Source organism: Pezoporus flaviventris, unplaced genomic scaffold (assembly GCF_033815535.1).
Source record: "Pezoporus flaviventris isolate CSIRO_AGI_PZ_B2104156 unplaced genomic scaffold, CSIRO_AGI_Pfla_v1 ptg000066l, whole genome shotgun sequence".
Taxonomy (NCBI): domain Eukaryota; kingdom Metazoa; phylum Chordata; class Aves; order Psittaciformes; family Psittacidae; genus Pezoporus; species Pezoporus flaviventris.
The window spans coordinates 26,127,040-26,151,654 of record NW_026892614.1 but is presented as its reverse complement, the minus strand read 5'-3'; the positions used below and the strand labels follow the sequence as shown (position 1 = coordinate 26,151,654).

The 24,615-nt window shown below is 37.8% G+C and overlaps 1 protein-coding gene across 8 annotated transcripts in view; it reads right to left on the bottom strand.

The window, feature by feature from the left end:
• The window catches only part of TULP4 (TUB like protein 4), a 158,766-nt gene that overhangs the window by 110,372 nt on the left and 23,779 nt on the right, over positions 1-24,615 (bottom strand). For 7 of the 8 annotated variants that reach the window (XR_009746614.1, XM_061471631.1, XM_061471638.1 and 4 more), the window contains one exon: positions 16,758-19,057. Coding sequence is in view for 7 of the 8 variants with exons in the window: in XM_061471631.1 (XP_061327615.1) it covers positions 16,758-17,009 (252 nt within the window). In the remaining variant the exon portion in view is untranslated. Of the gene's footprint in view, positions 1-16,757; positions 19,058-21,932; positions 22,594-24,615 lie in introns of those variants that run through there. The other variant, XM_061471634.1, reaches the window with a different exon arrangement.

Below are 24,615 nucleotides of genomic sequence, written 5' to 3'. Positions count from 1 at the left end.
TAAGGATGGCATTCAAATGGTTTCATACCACACACGGGCAAGAACAGAGTTGTTGATATAAAGCATTTCAGTGATAAACGAATTAACAGGCCAGACAAGAGGTAAATATCTAAGGGGCCATTATGTAATGCCTTTCATCTGAAAGTACCCTGGAGCACTTTATTATGTAACTTTATTTATAAAAGGGAGATAGTTAAATAGATAAATATTCTAGAAGATCCAGCATGCTATTTGTACTACAGTTTGTCATATACTTTTAAGTTTTTACAGCTTTTTGATGTCGAATGGTTTGGCATCCTTGTAACTGTGATCCTGCCTCTGTCTTTTCTGCTCTGTAGCATGACTAAGTCTCCTGCTGCTGGGATCCTTCCCTGATGAAAACCCTGCAAAATGGGGGAAATGGATGAAGAGCTTATGTTGAAACTCAGCTTCAGGAATAGCCCGTTTCCAGTGACACATCAGCTCCAGCTACCTGCACAGAGTGCTACCACTATAAACATGCAGTGCCTCCTGCAGTTGTGTAAGGCAAAACAATTTATCAGTGCTGGTGATAACAAAGCAAAGCAGAAGGGCAGCCAAATCTCCTTTAGCACAACCATGATAAAGCAGCTGGGATCCTCATTTGTACCACCTGCAGAAAAACATGGTAATGAGCATATTCTACAGCTGCTGCTCTGGTAACTTCCACCTGAGGGCCAAATACAACCAACTGGTACAAGTTACCCGTTTATTGCATCTGGAGAGTACATGACTATAATGCCCCACAAAAAGTCCAGTCATGTGGCAGAGGAGGAGCCAAAGCACATAATTTTCTCTTAACATTTGAATAAGGTATCAGTTCACCTGGATATAAAGATTGCTCATCACCAGTCTAGATACACCGCATTCCTCATCACTACCTGTGAGAGATGCGGTACAAAATGCCAGGCTGATCCCCTAGAATGACTCCCACTGCTTCCAGTGACATTGACGAGAAGTGACAGGAAATTTCAAAACAGCATCCAGAATTATTAGCTTGCTAATAACCACCTAAAAATGAATACAAATCAGTGAGCAGCCTTCTGACAAACAATTACATGATTGTCGTGATTAGAGTTGCTCCAAAAAAATTCACCTGATCAAAAACCTTGATAAACAAGCATCTTATTTTCAACTTAGACTAATATTGCCTCACAAAATGGAAAACCTGTGTCTTCAGTTTCATTTGAAGGATTTTTGAGGTTTCCCTTCCCTACACACATATCCCAAGTGGCGAATGAAAAAAGCAGCAGACTACTTTCTTAAAACAGAATTACAAAGATTAAGAGGAGTGAGCAAAATGGCTTTTGAAAATTGTATTTTAAATGAAAAAGTTCAAATACTTTCAATTTAGGAAAAAAACAAAAACCCAAAGCAAACAAATAGAGAGTAGTCATTATCACCTGACTAGATTAACATTTAACATAATCTAACATGCTCTACTAAAACCAGTGCCATCCACACAAATAGTTTCAAAAATAACAGCCTGTCTTTTGCTATAATGAAAATTATGAAGAAAAAAATCAATTTCACAATGGTAGCTAAATCTATACTGAGAGAAGGTACCTCTGAGTACCACAGTACAATATGATGGAATTACTGTCATTAAAGTACACTTAAAAAAAATTGGAATATTATTTTTCATCATCACATTGAACAGTGAACCTACAAAAGCACCCTCTGCAACCACCTGGAAGTACAAAGGGCATTTTAACCCCTTTTTAAAGCCTCCTTTACAGTCTATGCACCTTGTGCAGGACATTTTAAGGGCCTCTGCCTCTTGCTGGCAATATTTAAGGGCTTTAAAATGCAGCCTTCAGGGCTATTTGTTTAACAGTGGCAACTTTACTCAATAAATTTTTTCACTGTGTGTATTCAAACTTCACTGCTGAAATTCAAGATGAAAAGTTAACACTGCAAAGTTAGCATAGCAAAGAGAAACAGTAACATATTTTTGTTGCTTCCACAACCAGAGGAATACCTTTACTCATAAATATAACAGTTCGTTCCATTATACCCACTTAAACCTACTGTTTGTAGGAGCTATTATGTTGGACAGATGATACAGGAGAGCTAACCTACAAAACTGATTACTGGTGAGGATTAAAGGCCCAACTTGCCTTTTCAGACTGCAGTGGTGTTTGCAGTATTGGTGAGGCTACAGAAAGTTTGCTGGTGAACTGTCTGAATTTCTCAAGTGATTCTGGAGTTAATTGACAATAAGAAACTTCACTCCATGTATTATCTGACTTTCTTCTAGTTTTCACGCCTACCCAAGGGAGTCACACAACCATGTTTCAGATTCAATTAAATGCCTGTGATTCTCACTCTTAATATATCACTGCAGCATCTAAGTACATCATAGAATTTTTCTAGAACACTTTAAAAGTCAAGCTCGACAGGACAAGTCAGATCTAACATCTCTACTGCTATCATCAGCAACGCTGAACTCAATTATTAAAACCTCCCATTAACAGGAATTGTATTATATGTCCTCTGAGCACAATCCACATCATTACAATTGTTCTGAAACTCCAAAGAGGTGATTTCTTAGCTGACGAACTAGCTGAACCACAATAAGCTGGATGTAAAACACAACTAAAAATCCCCTAAACTGCCATACGCCTGGAGAAGAAAGAATCCCTCAAGATTAGCTAGATACATACCAAAAAAAGACTGCATTGTTGCCCACATGCTGTGAGGCCAAATATTACTCATGATCAAACTCTGAAGATGAGTCATGAGTATTTATTTTTAAATTGGTTTGTGAAATCAGATCCCCAAAAGAACATCAAGATCAGACTGACAAAAGCAAATGCTTTAAGACCAAGAAATGCTGGCTACCTGTGGAGAATTATCATATCTGAGTATTTAATGAAAATTAATTAATTCATCTTCACAGTTCCAAATATAGTAAAATGACTGCTACTGTTAGTCAGAAAATGAAAATACACCTGGTTATGGCGAAAAGCTCAGTAAAAAAACCCCTCAAAGCAACACAATCTTCCACAGCAACATTCCACTGCCCAATCGGAGGACTTCACTTTTCTTCATGCCCTTCACTGCATACTTAATGATTTCCAAAACAAGTAATATAGAGCTTGTTCAGACAACCTTCCCTCATCCACAGGCACTGCACAGGCATCAAAGGGATGAGAATTCCAGTGAGTCAAAAAAAACGAAAGTACGTATTCAGGTAATTGAAAACTGAATCATAATATGTATGCACCAACACATTCAAATAAATGAACTGACATGGTAAATCAAGTGCAGGTAACACTGACATTTCACAACTTCTGATAGCTTAATCTTTTTTCCTGATACACAATGGCTGCCTGTCAAATCATTCAAGCTTTACAAAAGAAATAGGAAAACCTGCATGTTGCTCCTGACACCCACCATCAATTCACAAAACATTAAGCAGGACTGATATCTACTATCTACACATTTAACTTACAGCTGTTAAAGTTGTCATCTCTGGTTTGGATCACTCACTACAGAGGATGAAGATATTTTGACCACATCTGATAGCTGTTTATGAATCAAGGGGGATTCAGGACCTCAGAACCATGAGTCCAACCCCAGGGCCTGGCATAAAACTTCATTAGAAAAGAGGCAGGCAGGCTTGCCCTCTCTCTGCCTCCGATTCCCCTTCAGGTACTCCTGTTGTCTTGCATTCAGTCAAAACTTTCACCCAACCATTCAGGCTGCCCTGATCCCCAGAGCCCGCTCATTCCCACTTCAACCTAAAATCTGAGCTCTTCCCCTGGTCTTATGGATGCTGCTACCACTCAACATGTAATTAATTACATCCTAGATCCCTACATCAAATTAGTAAACCCCTCTGCTTAAATAAATGCCAGTAAAAATAATAATGGATGTTTCTCATGTAAAATTATGTATTTTTCAACAGTAAAATAGCAGTATTGGAAAGCTTATCATTTTTAGAGAGTGAGTAGAAATAAGGCTAACAATTCAGGTGCTACCACTTTGCAACAGTAATTTAAAAAGGAAATGTTAATTGCAAGGTATTTCTAATACTACTATTAACACTAGGAAAAAAAACCAAACCCCACAACCTAAGAAACAGGAGTGCCTTCCATACTAAAAAGCTTTCAAATTTCTGTCCTGAAGATTACAAGCAAGGCCACAAGAAAATAAAAAGGAACAGCTGCCCCAAAACATCAAGTTTAAAATCTTCTAAATCTATATCTTATTATTTTCACAGGGAAACACTTGTGACTAAAGCTCGGTGTATTTCAGTACAGAAGTCATGCTCAGAAACTACCTTGAAAAGATATCTCAAGCAAAATAATAAAATGCCTAGTGCACAGCAAGACATTTAATCTTGGGCACATATATGAAAAAAAGACGTATCTAGTTTAGTTTCAGCTATTACTACCACTGAGTATTCATGGCCCTAAAAATGGGGAACTTGTAGGAATGAAACACTGAAAGCACATGAACTGCCATAGTAAAAGCTGACATTATTTCATTCAAAAACCACAGCTGAACAGGCAAAATATAAGGACAGAAAGCTTACTCTTTGGTTAGTATGTGATTCATGCCTAGTCATAACAGATCTGAAGAACTGTTAGTTAGAAAATAAGACTATTCAAAAAAGGTTACTATAAAAAAAAATGCTATGTTTTCATTTAAAATAGTTTCATACGTTATGTTATGGTATGTCTCATCTATTTGCACATTTATCAAGCTCGATATGAATTTTAGCTCAATATAGAAAATTTGGGTTATATTTTGTGAAATCTGCTGAAAGCATAAAACATTACGAGACTGTAGGAGGTCCCCAGGTCAAATGGTTAAATTCTTCATTAGCTTACTTTTCTGTGGAACAGAACTTTTCTACAGCTATTATTTTTTCAACAGCTTTACTTACAAGAATTTATTTTAGGTGGCAATATATGCTATAAATCTTTTAATATTTACATATATATCAATCACAGAAGCATAGAACAATTTGTATGAGAATCACAGAATAGTTAGAGTTGTAAAGGACCTTAAGATCATCTAGTTCCAACCCCCCTACCATGGGGAGGGACACCTCACACTAAACCAATTGGACTGGAAAAGACCCTTAAAGATCACCTAGTCCAACCCCACCTGCAATGAACAGGGACATCTTCAACTAAACTAGGTTTCTTAGAGCCCAGTACAACCTGACCTTGAACACTTCCAGTTACGGGACACCTACCACCTCTCTGGGCAACTTGTGCCACCTTCATTGTAAAAATTCCTTCCTTATATCTAGGCTAAGTCTACCCTCTTCTAGTTTAAAAAGTCTACCCCTTGTCCTACTGCAACAGGCCCTGCTAAAAGGTTTTTCCCCATCTTTCTTGTAAGACCCCTTTAAGTATTTGAAAGGGCTCAGTAAGATTTCCCTGGAGTCTTCTCTTTTCCAGGCTGAACAACCGCAACTGTCTCAGCCATTTTTTGGAGAGAGGCCCTCCATCCCTCTGATTATTTCTGTGGCCTTTGTCTGGAACCCCTCCAACAGGTCCATGTCTTTCCTAAGACATATGTACACATACAAAATAAACCTTCTTTATATAAGGTTTTCTAGTCGTATGAATAAGGTGCAGTCCTTCAAGTCTTACAAATGAGTTTTGATTATTGTCACAATTATAGATCAAAGATGCAGAAAGAGCAATTAAAATAAAAAATCAGGCATGTATAAAAACATTATATAAGTACAGGAATAAAATTACATGTATTTGCCTCAAATAGTAGTTTAGGCTCATCTATTTTTAGAGAATGCATCTTCCTCTCCCATCTCAGGCATAAGGTGGCTCATTTTAGTTGTTAGCAGCAACTTGGGACCTTCAGCATGGAGAAGTGACCTAGACCTGTAATTACTGACACCTGCTGCCAGCCATTAAACACAGTCATTTTCCTGACCAGTGTAATCACAACCACATCTCACTTCTTCATTCTGAGGGTACTAAGCAGGAAGCTGGCTGAGGGAGGACAATTTTAACACATACCCAGTGACCACAGAAACTGTAACCACAGTTAACCCAATGAAACTCCAGCTTCAGGTAGGACCTTTAATGATACCTAGTAACAGTGTGCCAAAGCCTAATTTGAATCTGTTTAACCAACAGAATGACTTCATGGCAGTCGTAAGACATAATAACAATGTATAATTGGTTGCATAAGTAGTACATATTAAAATGAAAATAGTCTAATCTTAATTTGTTAACCTCCCTGCTGGATTTGTTTCTTGTGAAGAAGTACATAAAGCAGGACAAATCTTATCCTTAACAACTACTCTTAACTTGAAACACTGCTTCAAAAGACTTCCAATTTCCTTCAAGCAAGAACAACTTATATAAATTCCAATACATATTTCTCAATAAACAAGTGCTGGTTTATCATTTTTATAACTTGCATAAGAATTGCTAATATTCAAGAAAGCTAATAACACAGAGACTTCTCTCACAAGTGGAGCGCAGGGCCTGGGTTCCCTAATTAGTGAAAGGACTACTAAATCTAAAGAAACCATTGAGGGTATTATTCTGGAAATGGTAAGAATGCTGGAAACGCAATGAAATTTAAATGAAATATGCAGATTATTCATGGCATTCCATGGAAAAACAGCAATTCCTACTCTAACATCTGTGATCAGTGGGGTGTCTTGTGGCCAAACTGCTAAGATACCATACATGAGAAAGCATTTATCTTACGCACTGATAAACATTATTTATGCTAATGGATCACTTTCTACAGTAAAGCAATCTGCGCCTGTAACTGTAACGTCAAATGTTCTTCCATTTTATACACTTTATTCAGTATTGGTCCCAGTTAGGTCACAAAGTATATGCCTAACTCAAGACATACCAAAACAAGAAGTGGCAGGTACTCTCAAACTGCAGCCTTTCTTAGTCACTCAGTGCTCTGTGTATTTTTAAGACACCTTATTTCAAGCAACCACACTTTGAGCATCCATTCTCTACAACTCCCTCCACAGCAATACTGTTTATTAATTAACCAGGCATTTAACATTCTAAATTCTGTGCAGCAGCAGAAAACACAGCTTCATCATATGTTCTCAGAATACTTCTGAAGAACAAGGTATGTGTGTATTACCAAGTTAAAGAAATATTTCATAGGACCAAATCAGAATTAAGAGAAAAAAAAAAGAGTAAGAAATAGGATCCCTTTTTCTTACAATAATCCTAATGTAAAGGTCTGCGTGTATCCTTTATAAACTAACCTCTCTGGTATGCAATCAGCATTCCTTTTGCCAATAGCAAAACATCAGAAAGCTGTCTCACTGTATGCTCAGAACAGCATCTTCACATGTGCACCCTTTAAAAATTAGGTCATTCCTAGAGAAAGGTCCTCGTTAGGGTAGCTAGAAATTACAAACATGTCTATTTTTAGTATTTTGTAATTGAATAATCAAGCCTATTTGAGTCTCCTTCCTACCTTTCTTCTTCCATTCACACAATTATCTGTTGTGTCTCTATTTGGAGAATGACCTTGATTGACTCCTTTTGGTGGAATCTGGTTTTCTGTGAAACACAACTACCTCTAGCTCTTTTCAGGTTAAAGGCTTTAGAGCCATCTCTTCCCTGGGTGGAAGAATTCTCTGCCTTTCTTTTTTCAATCTCACTCAGATGATGGATTTGTTCTTCAACAGATTGAAATACTCCCTCTTTCGTAACTTCAACACTTCTTGTAGGTCATTTCAGAAGTCTGATCTTTCACTGTCTACATTTAGCATTTTTTATTACTTTGTTTTATATAGAGCTGCAGACTTCTGTCACTTACAAGACTTACACTCTGCAGCTTCTTCTAAAACTTCTTTGCAAGGTGCATGGCTTGTGCCATCTAAACAGTTTCCTCTCCTCTTCAGCTTAGTGACAACTTACTTTCCCAAATTCTGCTTCTCTTCTGAAGTTAGCCTCACATCCAACAGCTCTGATTTTCTTCTGCATTTTAATTATCTCTGCCTATAACTCCTCATGAGGAATATGACTATGCCCTCTAACTGCTTGACTACTTGGAATATCATCTGGATTCATCCGCAGAAAAAAATGCTCTCTGCCTCCTCCAGTACATCAGTTCTCTCATTTTAGCCAAACTTGAATGGCTTCTTTCCACACTTCTGCATATTTAGCACTTCCTGCCTGCCTTCAAGAGTCATATTTTCTGACGTTGCTCCACTGCCTTAGGTGCAATGGATTTCAGCTAGATTTACGGAGTCACAGAATGGTTGGGGAACGGAAGGAACTTCTGGAACCCAGGATTGTGTTCACATGGCTTTTGGATATTGCCAAGGGTGGAGACTCCACAACCTCTCTGCGCAACCTGGGCCACTTGCCCTCACAGTGAAAAAGCATTTTCTGATGTTTGGAGGGAACCTCCTGCAGTTCAGTTTATGCCTGTTGCCTCTGTCAATGAGCATCACTTCGAAGAGCCTGGTTCCATCTTCTTTGTACCCTCCCATTCAGGTATTTATACAGAATCATAGAAATATACATTAATAAGATCCTCCTGAGCCTTCTCTTCAGGCTGAACAGCTCCAGCTCTTTCAGCCTTTCCTCATATGTGAGGTCTTCTAGTCCTTATTCATCCTTGTGGTCCTTTGTTGAACGTTTTCCAGTATGTCCATGTCTCTTGTACTGAGAAGCCCCTCAGAACTGGACACAGTCCCCCAGGGTATGGCCTCACCAGTGCTGCACACAGGCAAAGGATCCCCTCCCTCAACCTGATGCCAGATATTTCTCCTAATGCAACTGAGAAGACCATTTGCTACCTTTGCCACACAGGCACACTGCTTGTTCACGTTCAACTTGGTGTCCACCAGGACCTACAGGTCCTTTTCTGCAAAGATGCTTTCAAGCTGGGTGGTCTCCACCATATATTGGTGCCTAGAGTTCTTCCGCCTCAGGTGCAGGACTCTGCACCTCTTGTTGAACTTCATGAGGCTCCTGTGAGCCCACTTCTCCAGCCTGTCAAGGTCCCTCAGCCACTTGTCACAGTTCGGTATCACCTGAAAACTTGCTGAGAGTAAACTCTGCCCCATCATCCAGATCATCAATAAAGATGTCAAACACAACTGGACCCAGTATTGATCCCAGGGGTACACCATTAATCACTGGCCCTGGCCTCCAAATAGAGTTTTTGCCACTAATCACTATCCTCTGAGACCAGACATTCAACCACTTTTCAATACACCTCACTGTCTGCTTATCCATCCGGTACATCAACAGCTTGCATATAAGAATCTTACAGGAGACAGTGTTGTTTGTGTCTGCAGAGAACAACAAAAAATGCCAAATCAGGCTCCACCAACACGTATCTTTCAACAACCTGAGAACCATGCTGTTAATCAGGGCAAGGCATGCGAGTTCCCTCCTGACAGAGCGTCCCTTTTAAATACCAGAATAAATCCACTGTACTTTGCAGTTTCATTACCTACTGGCCAGACTAAACAAAGCTGTATTTTCTTCATTAGCAGAGTCATCCACATATATTTCATTTTGTTAAAATGCAAAAATTGAGGAATGCATAAGGATACTATTTTCGAATGCACTAATTTGTCAAATAATTCTAGAACTGGAACATCACAATTCTAGTTTGAAAACTTAAAACCAGACTTTTTGAAAATTCACAAAAAAAAAAAAATCCCCAATTCCACTTCATTTTTGTTACTTCCAGTAACACTTTCAGTTTACAAGTGGTTTCTTTCTCTTTAAATAAGTTTCTAATGCAAAGAGAACACTAAGAACTCCCTCAGAAGTTCATACATGTTCATACATAAAAGATCACTATCAGAGCAGAGATGATGGTTGCCCAAGGACAAGTGTCTGTAACATTTCTTTTGTCTGTCCTACCACATTCTAGCTGTACTTGACAAGCAATTACTTGGTGCTCTACTTTCAATTATATTGTGAAACGTTTATGGTTTGTAATGAGTATCTTATCTGTTCAGACTATCTGTAATTCAATTAATTCCTCTGGGAACTGTTTAAACCAAGGCAGTGTCCTTAATGATTATTATGGCTCAGAAATGCCATCATAAAACCTGATTTCTCCACTATTCAAATGCTCAGCATGTATGCATATACATGGCCTTCAGAACTGCATATTGAGTTGTGACCTTCCTTATTCAGAATGTGCTCATATTCCAAGCTTAGGCATCAATTGTCAGTAGCAATCTCACCTATTCACTACATCTCTAAGTCCTCATCATTAAACTTTTGTTAAAGAAAATGCATTTATTTTCCTTTAACAACCAAATTATCATGCTGAACAATTGATCCTATCCAGAGCAACAGAGCATTTTTGCCCTGATTCAAAAGGCAAGAAGGCCCCTTGGGCATATCATTATCTTGTAAAATGCATGTTGCTGTCTTTCAACAATTTAATGTGAATAAAAGCTGAGGGCTCATTTCTGATAAAGGTGATCTTGATTCCACTTCAAACATTTTGAGAATTATTTAACAACAAAACTGTAGCCACATGTTACAGGATGGTAAAATGCAGAACTGCATTGATGACCCACTTACAAATGCAATTAATTTTTCTTAAAAGCTGACAATACTGTTCTCATGTAATATATTCCTCTTTTACCCAGTCTTGATTTTCTAGATGCTTATTAGAATGAAACAGAAAAACTGTAATTTAAAATCATCCTTTGCAGGAAACACACTGTGTACATGTGACCTACAAAAGCAACCTTCAAGAAGCACATCAGTGCAGCATTACGAACTCTCACTACTCAACAATAGTTGTAGCAATACTGGATGGTTTTCTTCAAAACTGCATGACAATGCAAGCACAAATGTAATCCTGTACCTTAGTAAAACAACGGTGCATTGAACAGATAACCTTCCTCCACCTCCCCAAAATTGGAGAGCTCACAGAGGGGCTGGGATGCCAAGGAAATTGAGAAAGATGGGTGGACAGACAGACAGAAAGGGACAAATGCCCAGAGAAGCTGTGGTTGCTCCATCCCTGGAAGTATTCAAGGTCAGCCTGGACAGAGCTTGGAGCAATGTGGTCTAGTGGTCTAGTTACTAATTCTCTTAAGAGAAGGCTATGAAAGACACTTCTTTCATCCCCAGAGCATATTTAAGTTTCATCAAAAGTTTAAGATTGGTAAGAAAAAGACTAACAAAGAGGTTTAAATTTATTTTGGCTCTATTAATACTTGCTTTAAGAAATTAAAGCATTCAAGTACACAGACCAAGTGCAGAGTAGATGGTCAAGAAGGTATAATAAGGAGCCTGCATGAAATTTCAATGTGTTTGTCCTTTCTGAAAGTAAGTGGTCAGAAAAGGCTAACAATACTAGTCACAACACAAATTTTAACAGAGCCAGCATAGTCGGACACAGGACCTATCCTCCTACAAGTCACTTCCCACAGAAGCACTAATTCTGCCTCTCTCTGCAGCCCTATTTTTCTGTAGCCATAAGGGCAGAGAAAGGGCATGGTTTGTAACAGATGCAGTATCAGCTAGCAGTGTTGTAAAAATCAGGCAAGCTTTCAGAAATACAAGTCTGCCTTCAGAACCTTGCTTTAAAAAAATGACAAATGTTTTGTCTTCTGTGTGCAATGACAGAAAAAAAACCAGGAGAGAAGATGTGCAGTACCACTGCAGTTTACATCAGGGTATGCCTTGTACCACTGAGGCTTCTATAGCCAAAAGGCATCGTTACGCTATCACTCTACCTCCAGATTTTTTAAGTGTTCACCAGTAACAACTATTCCAGCTGTCTCTGAAAGCAACTGCCAAGACTCAGATGCTGACTTGTTTTTTCTGTCCAGGAATCATAATAAAAATCACATTTAGGTTCAAATGCCACTTACAATTAAACGAGACAAAGATTTTTTTAAAAACAAAAAGGTTTTTTTCTGTATTTTTCCTATATCCTTCCAGTGACACTTCAAACCAAGAAACACTACTGAAAAGGTTTATTTGGTTTGTAGTTTTTTTTTTTTTATTTATTTATTTCCTACAGAAGCAATACACTTCTGGAAATAATCTGCTGTGCCAGAATTGCTCAGAACTTTCATATACAACCTCAAAAAGGCAGAAAGAATAACAAAAAGCTTTCTTTTTAAAAGGGGAAAAACGATTTGTAATGTCCTTCCACTCTAAAACAAAACAAAACCAAGAACCGTGCAGACTTCCATAATTAATGTAGTATGAAAAGAAACATTTATTGAGTATTTTTAAATCACAGCATTCCTTTGAAAAGCTGTAACTAATTCATTTGACAGTCCAGCTGAGATTTGTTTATATCCGTATCTACTTCTAAATCCTGTGCTAAACAAAACAGGGTGGTTTTTGCAGATGTAGTCATGCACTTAGTAAACTTAAATAATGTCAAATGTAAATAAATGAGCAATTTACTTTATGTTTACAGTAAAAAACGTTATACATACTCAATAACGTATTCAGCATGTTACTTAATTCACAGCATCTGAATTTGCATATTCTTGCACTTTTTTTAATGCTTCAGTCCAGCAATTAACATACTGAATCTTATTAAATATCTCTAAGATGTCTTTTTACTTAACACAGTGAAAATATACACCTGCAAAATATTTTTTTAAAACACTAATAATTTACAAAACATTAAGTGGCATAGAAACTGTTACCATCTTAATACACTGGATACAACAGAACCCATTAAAAGCAACACCTACAGCCGCGCTGTCCAACCAATATGATTTGCAGGCATCCTCTAAATCTTTCACTGGAAGGGGAAGATCCCTGTAATGCTAACTAAAGCCCACTAAGGATAAGTTTGGGCTTTTTTTCTCATTACCTTTCACAGATCCCCTTGAAAACCTCTCCCCAGAAATCTCAGGATGGACCAGAAGCTGATAGCCAATGTCTCAGTGGTATTACAAATAGCCTGGCATGCTCCAGAGCCTGCTAGTCACATTAAACCCTGACCCTGCTGAAGTGACCAGGTATTTTTCATTTAATCCTTTATTCATTACAGAGCTAGTAAGAGTCATAAAGGAAAGTGCTCAATTACTTTCCTAACGCCATTTCCCAGTGCAGCCAAGGACAGTCAAGTTAGGTCAAAATCAAAGACTTCTAAATTTCACTCTGTAATTTCTGCATAGCATTGTTTACACATGCAGTGGAGGGAAAGGTATTTTAGACCACCACAACTCTGCTCTGTAGACACTAATTCACATCTTGTAGTATAACAGCACATCTTCCTGCCTTCTAACCTTTCTGCCACATTGAGAAAAGAAACCCAACAGCCAGCCCCTGTCAGTTTATTCTCCCAAACCAACGGAATGCTCTAAAGCCAAACTGAACCATGAGCCTCTGCAGTCATTCACATCTGCTCCATCCACTACTAACCCACACAGACACCTCCCATGTCACAGTCAGAGATACAACATGTTCCTATGACACGTGAAACATGTCACTGCTGTGCAACACAGGTTACCCCTTCCTTCTGCATCATAGTTGCTTCTGCCTTTGGTACATGCCCATTTAAATTTTCATTTTTAGAATGCTGAGACTTACATAAATGATATTCAGGACTGTAACTGTAATGCCAAAATTAAAAGGGGTTTATCACCAAATGCAGTATTTTCACCTCTTGCCACAGAATAAATGGAATACGCTTATTTTGATCACTGTAGTTATCCCTCGAAACTACAAAAAATTGAGGTCACTAATTAAAATAATATGGCAGCCACTTCCTCATTCAAACTCTAAAAACCAACCTTGAAGCAACTGTAAAAACACAAGCTCATGCTATGAAGCATTTCATTCTCAATTATTGTTCAATGAGATGAGTCATTCAAGTTCACCACTGCAATATGCATGTCAGCAATTAAATCCTGGAGATTCTTCATTCTTATTTGTTCTGATATGCTACAGGTGTGCTATGACAATAAAAAGGACCTGTGTACAAAAAAAGTTTCAGCAGGAAAAGCTGAATTCTCTTCAGCAATCATAAAAACATAACAAAAATGCATCACTAGCATCCACCTTCATGACTCACTTAAAAATAGTCTCACGTTCTTGCCAAAAGCACATCACTGCTGCATCACCTTTTCCAGATTTTCACCCTAAAACTGAAATACAATGTACTGCTCTGCCCACAGCATATTGCTAATTATACCCCAAGTGGAAAGCATTTAGCTTCTGTATTTTCACTCTTCTACTCTGTTCATTACAGCATTTCACACTTTATAATTGAATTCATACTAATATCAAAGCAGCAATCTTTGTCAGAAAAGCAATAAACTTGACTTGTCACCCTAGCTTTATCCCAAAGCAAAATATGTAGTGGTATAAATGACCATTTCTGGGAAGAAGGCAATATAACATGTGAAACACACAAGATCTTAAAATTTTAATTCAATCACATTCCTTTGGGCACATTCTGTACAACAAACATAACATTAATCAGATACATATAGCAGGATAAGTTTGAAAAATTAGCATTTTCCACTGTGTAACAGTACACAGAAGAGACAAGGTTCTTGTTGGCTTGCTTTTTAACATGAGAATAGAAAAACAAAATGTTTACTACTTCTTATGCAAATATTAGCAATAAACAGTGTTGTTCAACGTTTTCTTTCAAAAAATCTTTCAGCAGACAGATTTAGAAGCAAAGGTGTTTTCTAAAGAAAATAATCTCTAAAAACTCGACTATATACCTTTAACAACAAACAAATCCTGTATTACAGTTTCATTTCTACCAAAATCAGTAAGATTCTCCTATAAAAGTATTACATGCAGTAAGCCTGTTGAAGAGTGTTATACAACACAGCATCTTACAACACTGAACTTTCATCTACGCTGATGCTCAAAAAAATATGCCAGCAGGAGAATCTAATAGCAGCCACACTCACCACAGAAAGTTAGTTGCACTAAAACCACTTCTCTTCTTCCTTCCATATGACCCCACCATACCGATTCTTTAGTGCCATACAGAGGAATTAATTGGCAGTCTCTATTCTGGTCATTCACATATTTTCTGCTATCAGGAAAGTTCTTTACAAAAACACAACTCTTTATTAATGACAAGCTTGACCCTACACATTTTAAGTGCTCCCCACATCAAATAGAACATTTTCCTCTCATCTGAGAGTCTCTCTCATACCAATCACTGGTAAGCAAAAGGATGCACAAACAGCACAGCTGAATCCACACAGCAATGATGCAATGACCCAGAAAGAGAATCTAATGGCCAACTGAATAAACAAAGCAAACTAGCCAAAACCAAAGGGCAGCATGCACATCAGCATCTTCTCCATTTAACTGGCACATACTTAAACCTAGTATTATATACCCATGTCCTGCAACAAGATTTCATATTCCCATGACCAGGGTTCCCACTTCCTCCAGGGTTTCCAAGATATTTATTATGCAAAAGGGGAAAAAGGGGTGCCCAGGTTCCCAGAAAAGTTAGAGAGCAAAACATAGAGAAATGAAAAGTGATCACTGTATTACATATTCCAAACACAAAATGCAATCTGCAATTGAAAATTATGCTGACCACTAGAGACAGTTCAAAACAAAATGCTGGATTCAAACATCATCATTCCCTTTGGGAAAAGGTGGCTGTAATTTTCTGAATGAGCCTTACACAGATATATACATGAATCTGTCTCTCATCTATAAATATAAAAGTTTCTATAATTTGTAATACACCCACACACCTGCATATAGAAAAAAGCCTGAGGAAGCAGTTATTTTAGACTAAACATTTATCCTCTGCTCCCTTTTCTCCTTAAAAAGAAGATTGTTACTAATGTTACACAAGAAACGAAACCACCCACTTCTAAATCCTTGGTGCAGCTTATGTCAAAAGGGCAACATATATCGAGACTCCAACAAGTAAGTAGCATAAAAGAAAAAACACATTGTATCTTTGGCTTTAATTTCAGTATATACAATGTCATTCCACCCACTAAAAAAAAATAAAGCTTTGATTTGGACAGATTTTTTTCAAGGAGTACATCCAAATGCAGCCTAACTAAAAAGCAGAAATAAACAAAGTCCTCACACCTGACGGAGACACTGCATGCTACTGGGCATCACCTGCACTTTCCATGAGGCATTATGCAGAGAAAGACAGGTACCGGGATGATGATAAAGCACAGCTAAAATACAGGCTTTTACCAATTCATTTATCCCTTTCAGAAAAAAATGAAAGGTTTTTTCATCACTATAATCAGGACAATGCTTGCACTCTGAAGTTACAGCATTTCACTGCAGGGCATCTGAACTTTTTTTCTGATTAGTCCCTCTTACTCCTTTTCCTGACAAAATTAAAAGTTTTTCTAGAGATGACAGCTATCCCCTGCCACATGCCATCCCAGTTTGCAGCTTCCAAAAGACTTGGCAGACTTTACTGAACAAATCTTCTACTCCCCTGCCTTTCCATAAGTCTTCCAAGCCCAACTTTAATACTGTGTAAAAGCAATCAACTATCAAATTTTAACCGCCTTAACGCACATTTGTTTAATTTGTTTAGAAAGTGGGAGGGCCTGGGAATGAAGGAGTAAACAGGCCAGACCAAAACCAGAATAATTTCCAGAGAACCTCCCCATCATCAGCCTTATGCGCTCAAATTCATCAGAAAGACTCCAACAGATCCCAATCACATTTGGATTAGTCTTGAACCTCCTTCATACCACTCCATCAGATTTTAAGTAGAAATATACACAAAAAGCATTGCCATCATTTCCTTCAAAGTGTAACACACATTTAGCTTACCTCACTGTTGTGGCCCCTCAAATTGAAGTTGATTCTCTGAGGGGTGTTTCGGTCCCTCCTGCAATGGCTGGAAGTAAAAGTGACACCTACAACTCCTCTGCCATTGCCTGTTGCCAACCAGCCTTCCTCATAGTACCGCCTCCTGCACACTGGTTTCTCCTTCTCACTTTTGGGGACTCTCCCTTTCCAGGAGAGGCAGAGGATGTTGGAATCGCTGCAGAGAACAGGCCCATGTTCCACTGCTGCATACATGCTTTTGAAATATTTTATTTTTTGACATAAGAAAGTAATATGTCTAGTGCACAAAATTTAAATCAATTTTTTTTTCTTTTTTATTGATAAGACTGACCTGGGATAGATCATTGAAAGGGAGGAGGATGGGGTCAGTGTTTATAAATATCCACCAAATGCATAGTGAAAAATTCCTCTATAAAAGATGATGGCAGTTGGCTAAGAAAAAGTAACACTTAAAAAAAAAATTCACGTTCATTTTTGTTTGAGTCTGTAGAGTGAGGGTGCACTTATCCTTTGGAGAAACAGCTACTTCATAAGAGGCGCTCAAGAAATGGTTAAGTCATCTTTTTGCTCAACTTGATATAATCTTTATACAGCCTGAGATTCCAGTTTAGCGTAATGCAATTCCAGAGACAAAGAGTTGCAAATGTGTAGGTTTCAAGTAACTTAAGGCTTTTAAGATTTCCTCCAGACAGATTTTTCTTCAAAAGTTCAGTTGCAGAAATTTAAACACACGCACATACATACATATGTATATATATGACATTCATCTTTTCCAAGCTGCCCTCTGGCATATCTTTTCCATCTGATGTATTTCTGCTGCTAAAGCTGAAAGAGATTGCATAAAGGGAAAAAAAGGCACACAAACCATGCGAAACAACAGACCCGAACTTGTGCAGACACTGGTGTGCCAGGCCAGTTGGGAAATCCCTCTTGGTACTGAACCGCTCGTTGGACTCAAAAGTTTTTGCAATCCAAAGCCAATCCACTTTTCATTGCAGCACTTTTTTTCCACCAGAGACCCAACACAGCCTGAACTGTTTATCACGCTATCTCGCCTGCTTTCCCACTCTTTGCTGCCACACACGAATGAAAAAGAAACCCCCTCTTCATTTATAGCAGAATCAAAAATACTCTAAAGCTTTTAGCTTTCAAGCAGATAAGTTTGCCTCAGGTGAACCATGAAGTTCTCTCTCCTCTGAAACAGGCTAAAATGTCAAGCTGTTTTTCCTTCACTTTTCCCTTTTTTCTGCTACAAGGAATCACAGATTTTTTCCTCCTATCATAAAAAGCAAATGCCACAGTTAAAGCACATCAAGTAAGCACTCTTTCAAAATCTTCTAAAATTCAAGGAAGGAAGAAATATAATCATCTAAAAAAGAAAGAGAAGCAGCATTAAAAATCTGACTTCCTGGGTTCGCTATTTCTCTAGGTATTTTCCTTGCTTCTTTGATTGGATCTTTCCTTCTTGATGCTTGTCTACAGCACAGATTCATAGTTCCAGACACAACATTTGCAGCTGTACAAGAAGGAAACATATGAAGTATTCCAATCGTTTTATTTGAATAACATTTATGAGCTCAATTAATTAGTATTTATACCACACTAAGTGAAAAGAGGAAAAAGGAGAGGGAGAAAGAATATGCACCAGTTTGATGAACTGGTTAACTCAAGAAGGATGATGAGGTTTGCTCAGTTCAATGCCCAGAGTTGTCCCATAGTTCCTCAACTTATTTACTTCCAGTCATCATTACTCAACATGTGGTCACGATTTATTAGTCCATTCACAATCTATTGAGCCCAGAGCAAAAAGGGGCAAAGACCACACATTATTCTTCTGCAATAACAAAGTCAGTTTCTTCTACCCTCTGTATTTTTCTTGTCTTCCTCACAGCTATTAATTTAGATTGTGGAGGTATTTGTTAGGCTTTTTCTGTGCAGAGGGTGTTTTTTCTTCCTCTTCTTGCAAACTGTTTTCACCCGTGAAGACCATGTGGAAAGCTGAACATTACTAGCAGGTGTCTTTCCATGGGTTACTGATTGCTGTGTTGTAAAGGTGTTCCATCTGGTTCTCAAATTAATTTTCATCAATTGCAAAGGTCTCAGGAATATGCAGGAGTAAGTCTATGCGATGAGAAAAACATGTGCGTTTTCATGTACATGCTGTGCACACACCAGCTCACTCAACCAGGTACTCTGAGATGTATCTGCCTTTTCAGTTTAGCTGTGGTGATTTTATAAGATGCCTGTTATTCAAAGCTTGAAATTCCTGGATTCTTCCAACTCTGCAAGACAACACACACACACATACAAAAAGAAGAAAAAAGTTAATAAGCCACAAAACAACTTAAAGATACAAGGACTGTTGTTACAGTAATCAAAGCATTATTATTAAAGACTTTAGACTGGACTCCTATAAAATACCTGCATTAAATATAGACACATGCAATATTCAGACACACACACTTCCAATGTTCCCAAATTTTCACAATTGACATGTATAACTAAGGTAACACATACATAAAGGATACATTAGGGCATGGGGGGGGTGGCAGAGAAGGAACTTTCTTTTGGCCACAGTCACTGGGGTAACCTCTTAAAGATTTCACAACTTTGGAGTGAGGGTAGGGAAGGGAGGTCTCAGTGACAGGGCAAACACAGAGTTAGACCCCAAGGCACACAGAATCACAGAATGGTTGAGGTTGTAAGGGACCTCTGGACATTATCTGGTCCAACCACACTGCTCAAGCAGGGTCACCTACAGCCAGTTGCCCTGGACTGTATCCAGGCAGCTTCTGAATCTCTCCAAGGACAGAGACTTCACATCCTCTCTGGGCAGCCTGTGCCAGTGCTTAATCACTCTCACAGTAAAGAAGCATTTCCCGGTGTTCAGAGGGAACCTCCAGTGTTTCAGTTTGTGCCCACTGCTTCTAGTTCTGCCACTGGGCAGCACTGCAAGGGTCCTAGTTACCTCATCTACATTCCCTCCATGATGTGTTTATGCAAATTGCAAGTATCTCCCTGAGCCTTTTCTTCTCCAGGCTGAACAGTCCCAGCTCTCTCAGATTTTCCTCATATGAAAGATGCTCCAAACCATGAAAGTGCAGTGCTAATAGTCTCAAAGGAGATTCAGGAGTTTCCTCCAGGGCTTAAATTACTGCTTTAAAGGATCTAAGGTACTCCAAACTTAAAGCTTTAGCAGTTTGAATCAATATGGATGAATTTTAAAAAGACTACTCTTAGAAAGACTACTCAAAAGTAGTCTTTCTAGATTTCAAAAGTCTCTATTTGAAGAAGAGGTGAAATTCCCTAAAGTCAGTTAGATACGGAAGAGTGTAAATATTGTAGAAGAGACCAAGTAAAAGGCTGTCCAGGGTATCCTGGAAGTTGTATCTAAAATGTATACATACGCACAGTTATTGCATCTACATGGTTACTCCTAAAGAGAGCTCGCTTTAATTTACAATTGCATTCATGATATTCATCAAAGCTGTAAAAATCAACTTGTTGCTATTACATATGGCACTGTACTAACCCCACATTTTGAGGGTTATCAATAAGATTTTTTTTAAAAGAGGAAATTATAAGAAAAACTCAGATACAAAGGTGAAGTCATAAAGTAGTTTACAACACTGTTCAGCCAGCACACTTATCAGGAGCACTGTCCGTGAGGTCTGATGAGTCACCACCAAAACTTTTCAGCATTACAACTAACTGAAGATTTAAAAATAATGGCTGCTACCATTTTTTTTCATCGCAGCATGATAAGCATGTGAGAAATGTCACCTGTACTCTCCAGATCTATGCTGTTTCTCAATTACAGCCCTAAGAAAGTTCCTATAAAGGAAATGTCAGAAAAACTTTCAAACTTTCATAACACACTGGTTTGAGGAAGAATTTCTGCACTTTTCCTATATACAAACTTGATCCTGTCAAGGATCAGCATTATTATTTCCATACCCACTGGAACCTTAATAACAAACACTTACATTCAAGTGTTGACATTATATATTAGTGGCATGTCTATTACGATGCAAGCCTACAGAGAAAAGAGGAAGTCTCTGAAACATCAGTTAGAGCAGCACGAGGTAAGCATTAAACAGAAATGTTTGAACTGTGCACGTACCATGACTTTACAAGTGGATTTTAAAATACAGACAACAGTAGATGCAGTGGTTTTGCACAAAATCTGTATGCAATTTCTGTCCTTATTCACTGCATATAAAATAAACAGGTTTGAGAAAAGAACGCTTCTGCGTCTTGGCCAATAACCCTCTTTCACCTCAGTCCCATTTACCATCACTTTCAAGATTAGATGAACCAAAAGCTCCTTAAAAATAATTATATTCTTATTAAAATATCCCAGCTGCATTAGGAATGCTGGACAGGGAGAGATGAAAATCTAAAATAGCTACAAAAGGAATAAAGTCAGTCATTATTCAAACACCTCTCTCTCTCTCTCCACAGTACACCCTACAAGATTATTTTACCTTTAAATCACCAAGGGTCAACACTTCCTTTATGTTGCACTTATTAAAAAAATACTTTTAGGACTGCAGTGTCAAACACTCAAAAGACAGGCTGAATTAAAATTACATATATTATATATTAAGATTTAATTCTTTCCATTCCCCTCTCTTTCATTTCTACCCTCTCAGTATTTCCTAAGAAATAATTAAAAGATTCAGATGCCAGTCTTCCCTCAAGAAAATCAGTAACTAATTTAGCCACCCCCTCCTTCCTCTGCCCTTACAGCAGTCCCACAGTTCTATTCTTTTTCACATGTTTAAACCAAGCTTTTTGCCTTTTTTTTTTCCCCACCATGAAAAAACAACATAATGGCTGCTACATCCATTATAAAGCATGTGTAAAAGCTGAGGATAAAAAGCATTCTAGAAGAGCTATCTGCACATCTTACCACTAGTCTGAATTCAGTTTGGGCTTCCTACATAAAGAGAACTTGGTCTTCCAAATGAAACTTATCCCAACTAAATTTTTAACGGCATTTTTATAAATAGTCAAACTTTATGCATCTTTTCTTCCAGAGCAGGGCAAGGGTTAACCATACAAGCATACTGGATTCTGGAAAAAATATTCTTCGTTGCTGTTGAATTACTTCTAGCACTACTAGGACACTAAATATCAACACATTGCAGTTACCTGCTTTTAGTCTCACTTAAAAGAGTAGCTGAAAATATCTTTGTTCTTAATTTTCCCTTCAAGAAAAGGAGATGCTTCTTGGGCTCATCCTCTAATACTGTTTTGAATTTAAGCCCTGTGTTGTAAAGCATTTCTTAAGCACAGGCACCTAATGAGACAAAAACATATTAGACCTGTAACACAGGAAAGAAACACAAATATTTCATTTGATTTTGCTTTGAAAGAGTAGCTCTTCTAAAATGCAAAACCAGCAACAAGTTTCCACATTATAGAAATAAATTTAGATATTCATTTTCAGAAAAGAGAATGAGCTTATTAACAGTGGTTGCCATATTTTAATGTCAATATTTTTATCTCCTAACTGTTTCCATTACCTCATATAAAGTGTGCTAAACCACAGCTGGACAACCAGGAAAATATTTGCTTATTCTCATGCATCTTTCATTGAAGTGCCTCTTTTGTCGACAGAAAGAAGTCATGCACAGCCAAGTGTACCAATTCTGCAGCAAGCTCTTCAGTACCTTATGTTTATTCAATACCCTACTCATCAAGGCTCCAGAGCAGAGTATCTGAAGAAGAGGATAAAAGGAGACACAGAGGGGAAGGAAAGCAGGGAAGGAAAATTCAGGTGAGCACACACTATTTCTAAATTATATCTTCAAAAAGTCAAAAAGGACTCACATCCTGCACTTTGAAGATTCTGACTGCCCAAACATCTTATGGAAAGAAATGTAAGCTACAGAGTCTTTGAAAAGTCAGGCTACCACATTCCAGGATTCTTCAGCCTAACCAGATTTCCTTCCTGTCAGACTTGCATGAGGTCAAAGGAAATTGTAGTTTTCCCTCCCTTTATAGTCTAAAAAGGAAAAAATATAAAGCAGTATCCAAGAAGACAGCAAGATACTTTAAAAAATGAGAGGCCACAAATTTGCATTTTGCTCTGAAGGATCGAACCACAACTGGCTCTGCACAATCAGATGATCCCATCAGCTATCAGATGGTGACTGTGGGAGTAGTTTTCAATGTTGCTACTGAACACTATACCACAAAACTGGCACGTTCTGCAATACAGTCATTATATTATAGTCTAAATACTAAAGAGTAGAAGCTGGTGAGATGACACATTTTGTTGTTTATTTGCTCCAATTTATAAAGTAACATAAATTATTAAATAATCCTATCCAAGGGAAAGAAAACCATTTAACAAAATTAACTACTCATTTCCTAAATGGCTAAAGTACACACAAGAAAAGATAACTGGTTTGAAAGCAAAAGGATGTTTATTTCCTTTTAAAAAAGGGCAATTCCATAGGGAGAAAATGTAATTTTGACCTGAATTTTGAGTACTGGTTTTCCTCTTCTTTTACGCATATCTTCTAATTATCTTTGCTTTATTCACCTTCCATTGTGGTATAAGTCACTGAGGTTAACACTGTTCTTTCATATTACACAACAATACAAAATTAATTTGGAGGACATGATTCTAAACAAATACCAGTAAGTTAACTAGTGCTTGTTCTACACCCCTGGGAAAAAAAAAGGTTTAGAAGATGCTTGATTTTTGTTCTGTCTGTTCTTAAATGGTTTTCTCTCCACAACATTTGTCCTTGAGTAATTCTAGAGGCTTTTCCCCTACTCAGGGATGGCTGCATGGCCTGGGCAAGACAGTCAGTCAGAGACATAAAGAAATCTGCAACCCCATTACAGCTGCACAGAAAGAGACACGTAGCAAAGGTGTAATGCTAAGCACTGTGATAGTTACTGCCATCCCACTAATACAGGCACTGTAATGTTAGTTATATGCACCTATATATCGTTAAGCAAATAAAACTGACAGAAAATGTATCTGTTGGCATACTGAGACAAGTGAAGCTTGTATTAATGGCTGTTCAGCAGACATTCCTTGTGAATATTGACAAAATTTATAACAATGCAATACTCTGACAAGCTTACAACCATCTCCACCAAATTATGCTCTCAGAGAAGTGAAAATAAAAAATAGTAGTAGCTGATTGGTATTTCTGATGTGCTGAAACCCTCCTGGGTTCTTGTAATGGGGAAGAAGGCAATATATGTATCTTGTTTACATTTTTTTAAAGTGCAAGATCTTCTCCCCTGTATAGCTCCTACACAAAAAATAAGGGAAATACTTCTATTATTTCTAGAACTATTATATATACTCCACTTTCAATGCTTGATGCTACACAACCCAATTAAATGGGAGTTAAATTAAAAAATACATTTCGGAAGAATGAGCAAGAAACAAGTTTTAAGATGCCTTCAGGAAATATTTTCAACAAAAACACCAAGGATCCTTAAGAAAATTGTCAGAAGCTATTATTGGAGTTGTCAAATTTAGTCACATTCTCCAAAAGACGGAGGCATGAAGACATGATATTCAGTAAATTGTTAGAAGTGTAGGAAGTGAGGTAAATAATTATGCTGTTCACAGGGAAAAGAAGGTAAAAAAGGTAGAAGCACTGCCAAGCAGACTCAGCTTCCACACTAAGGGTATATGAGCTAAACAGAACCTACCAAAAGAGAAAACCTAACTTAGGTGTGGGGTTTGGTTTTGTTTTAGCTTGGGTTTTTAAACATTTTCTTTAGAAAGTGTATACTTTAGGTGAATAAATGTCATGTCCATTTGTGAAAGAACTGCTGTAAGTCCAGTTAATCAGCTACT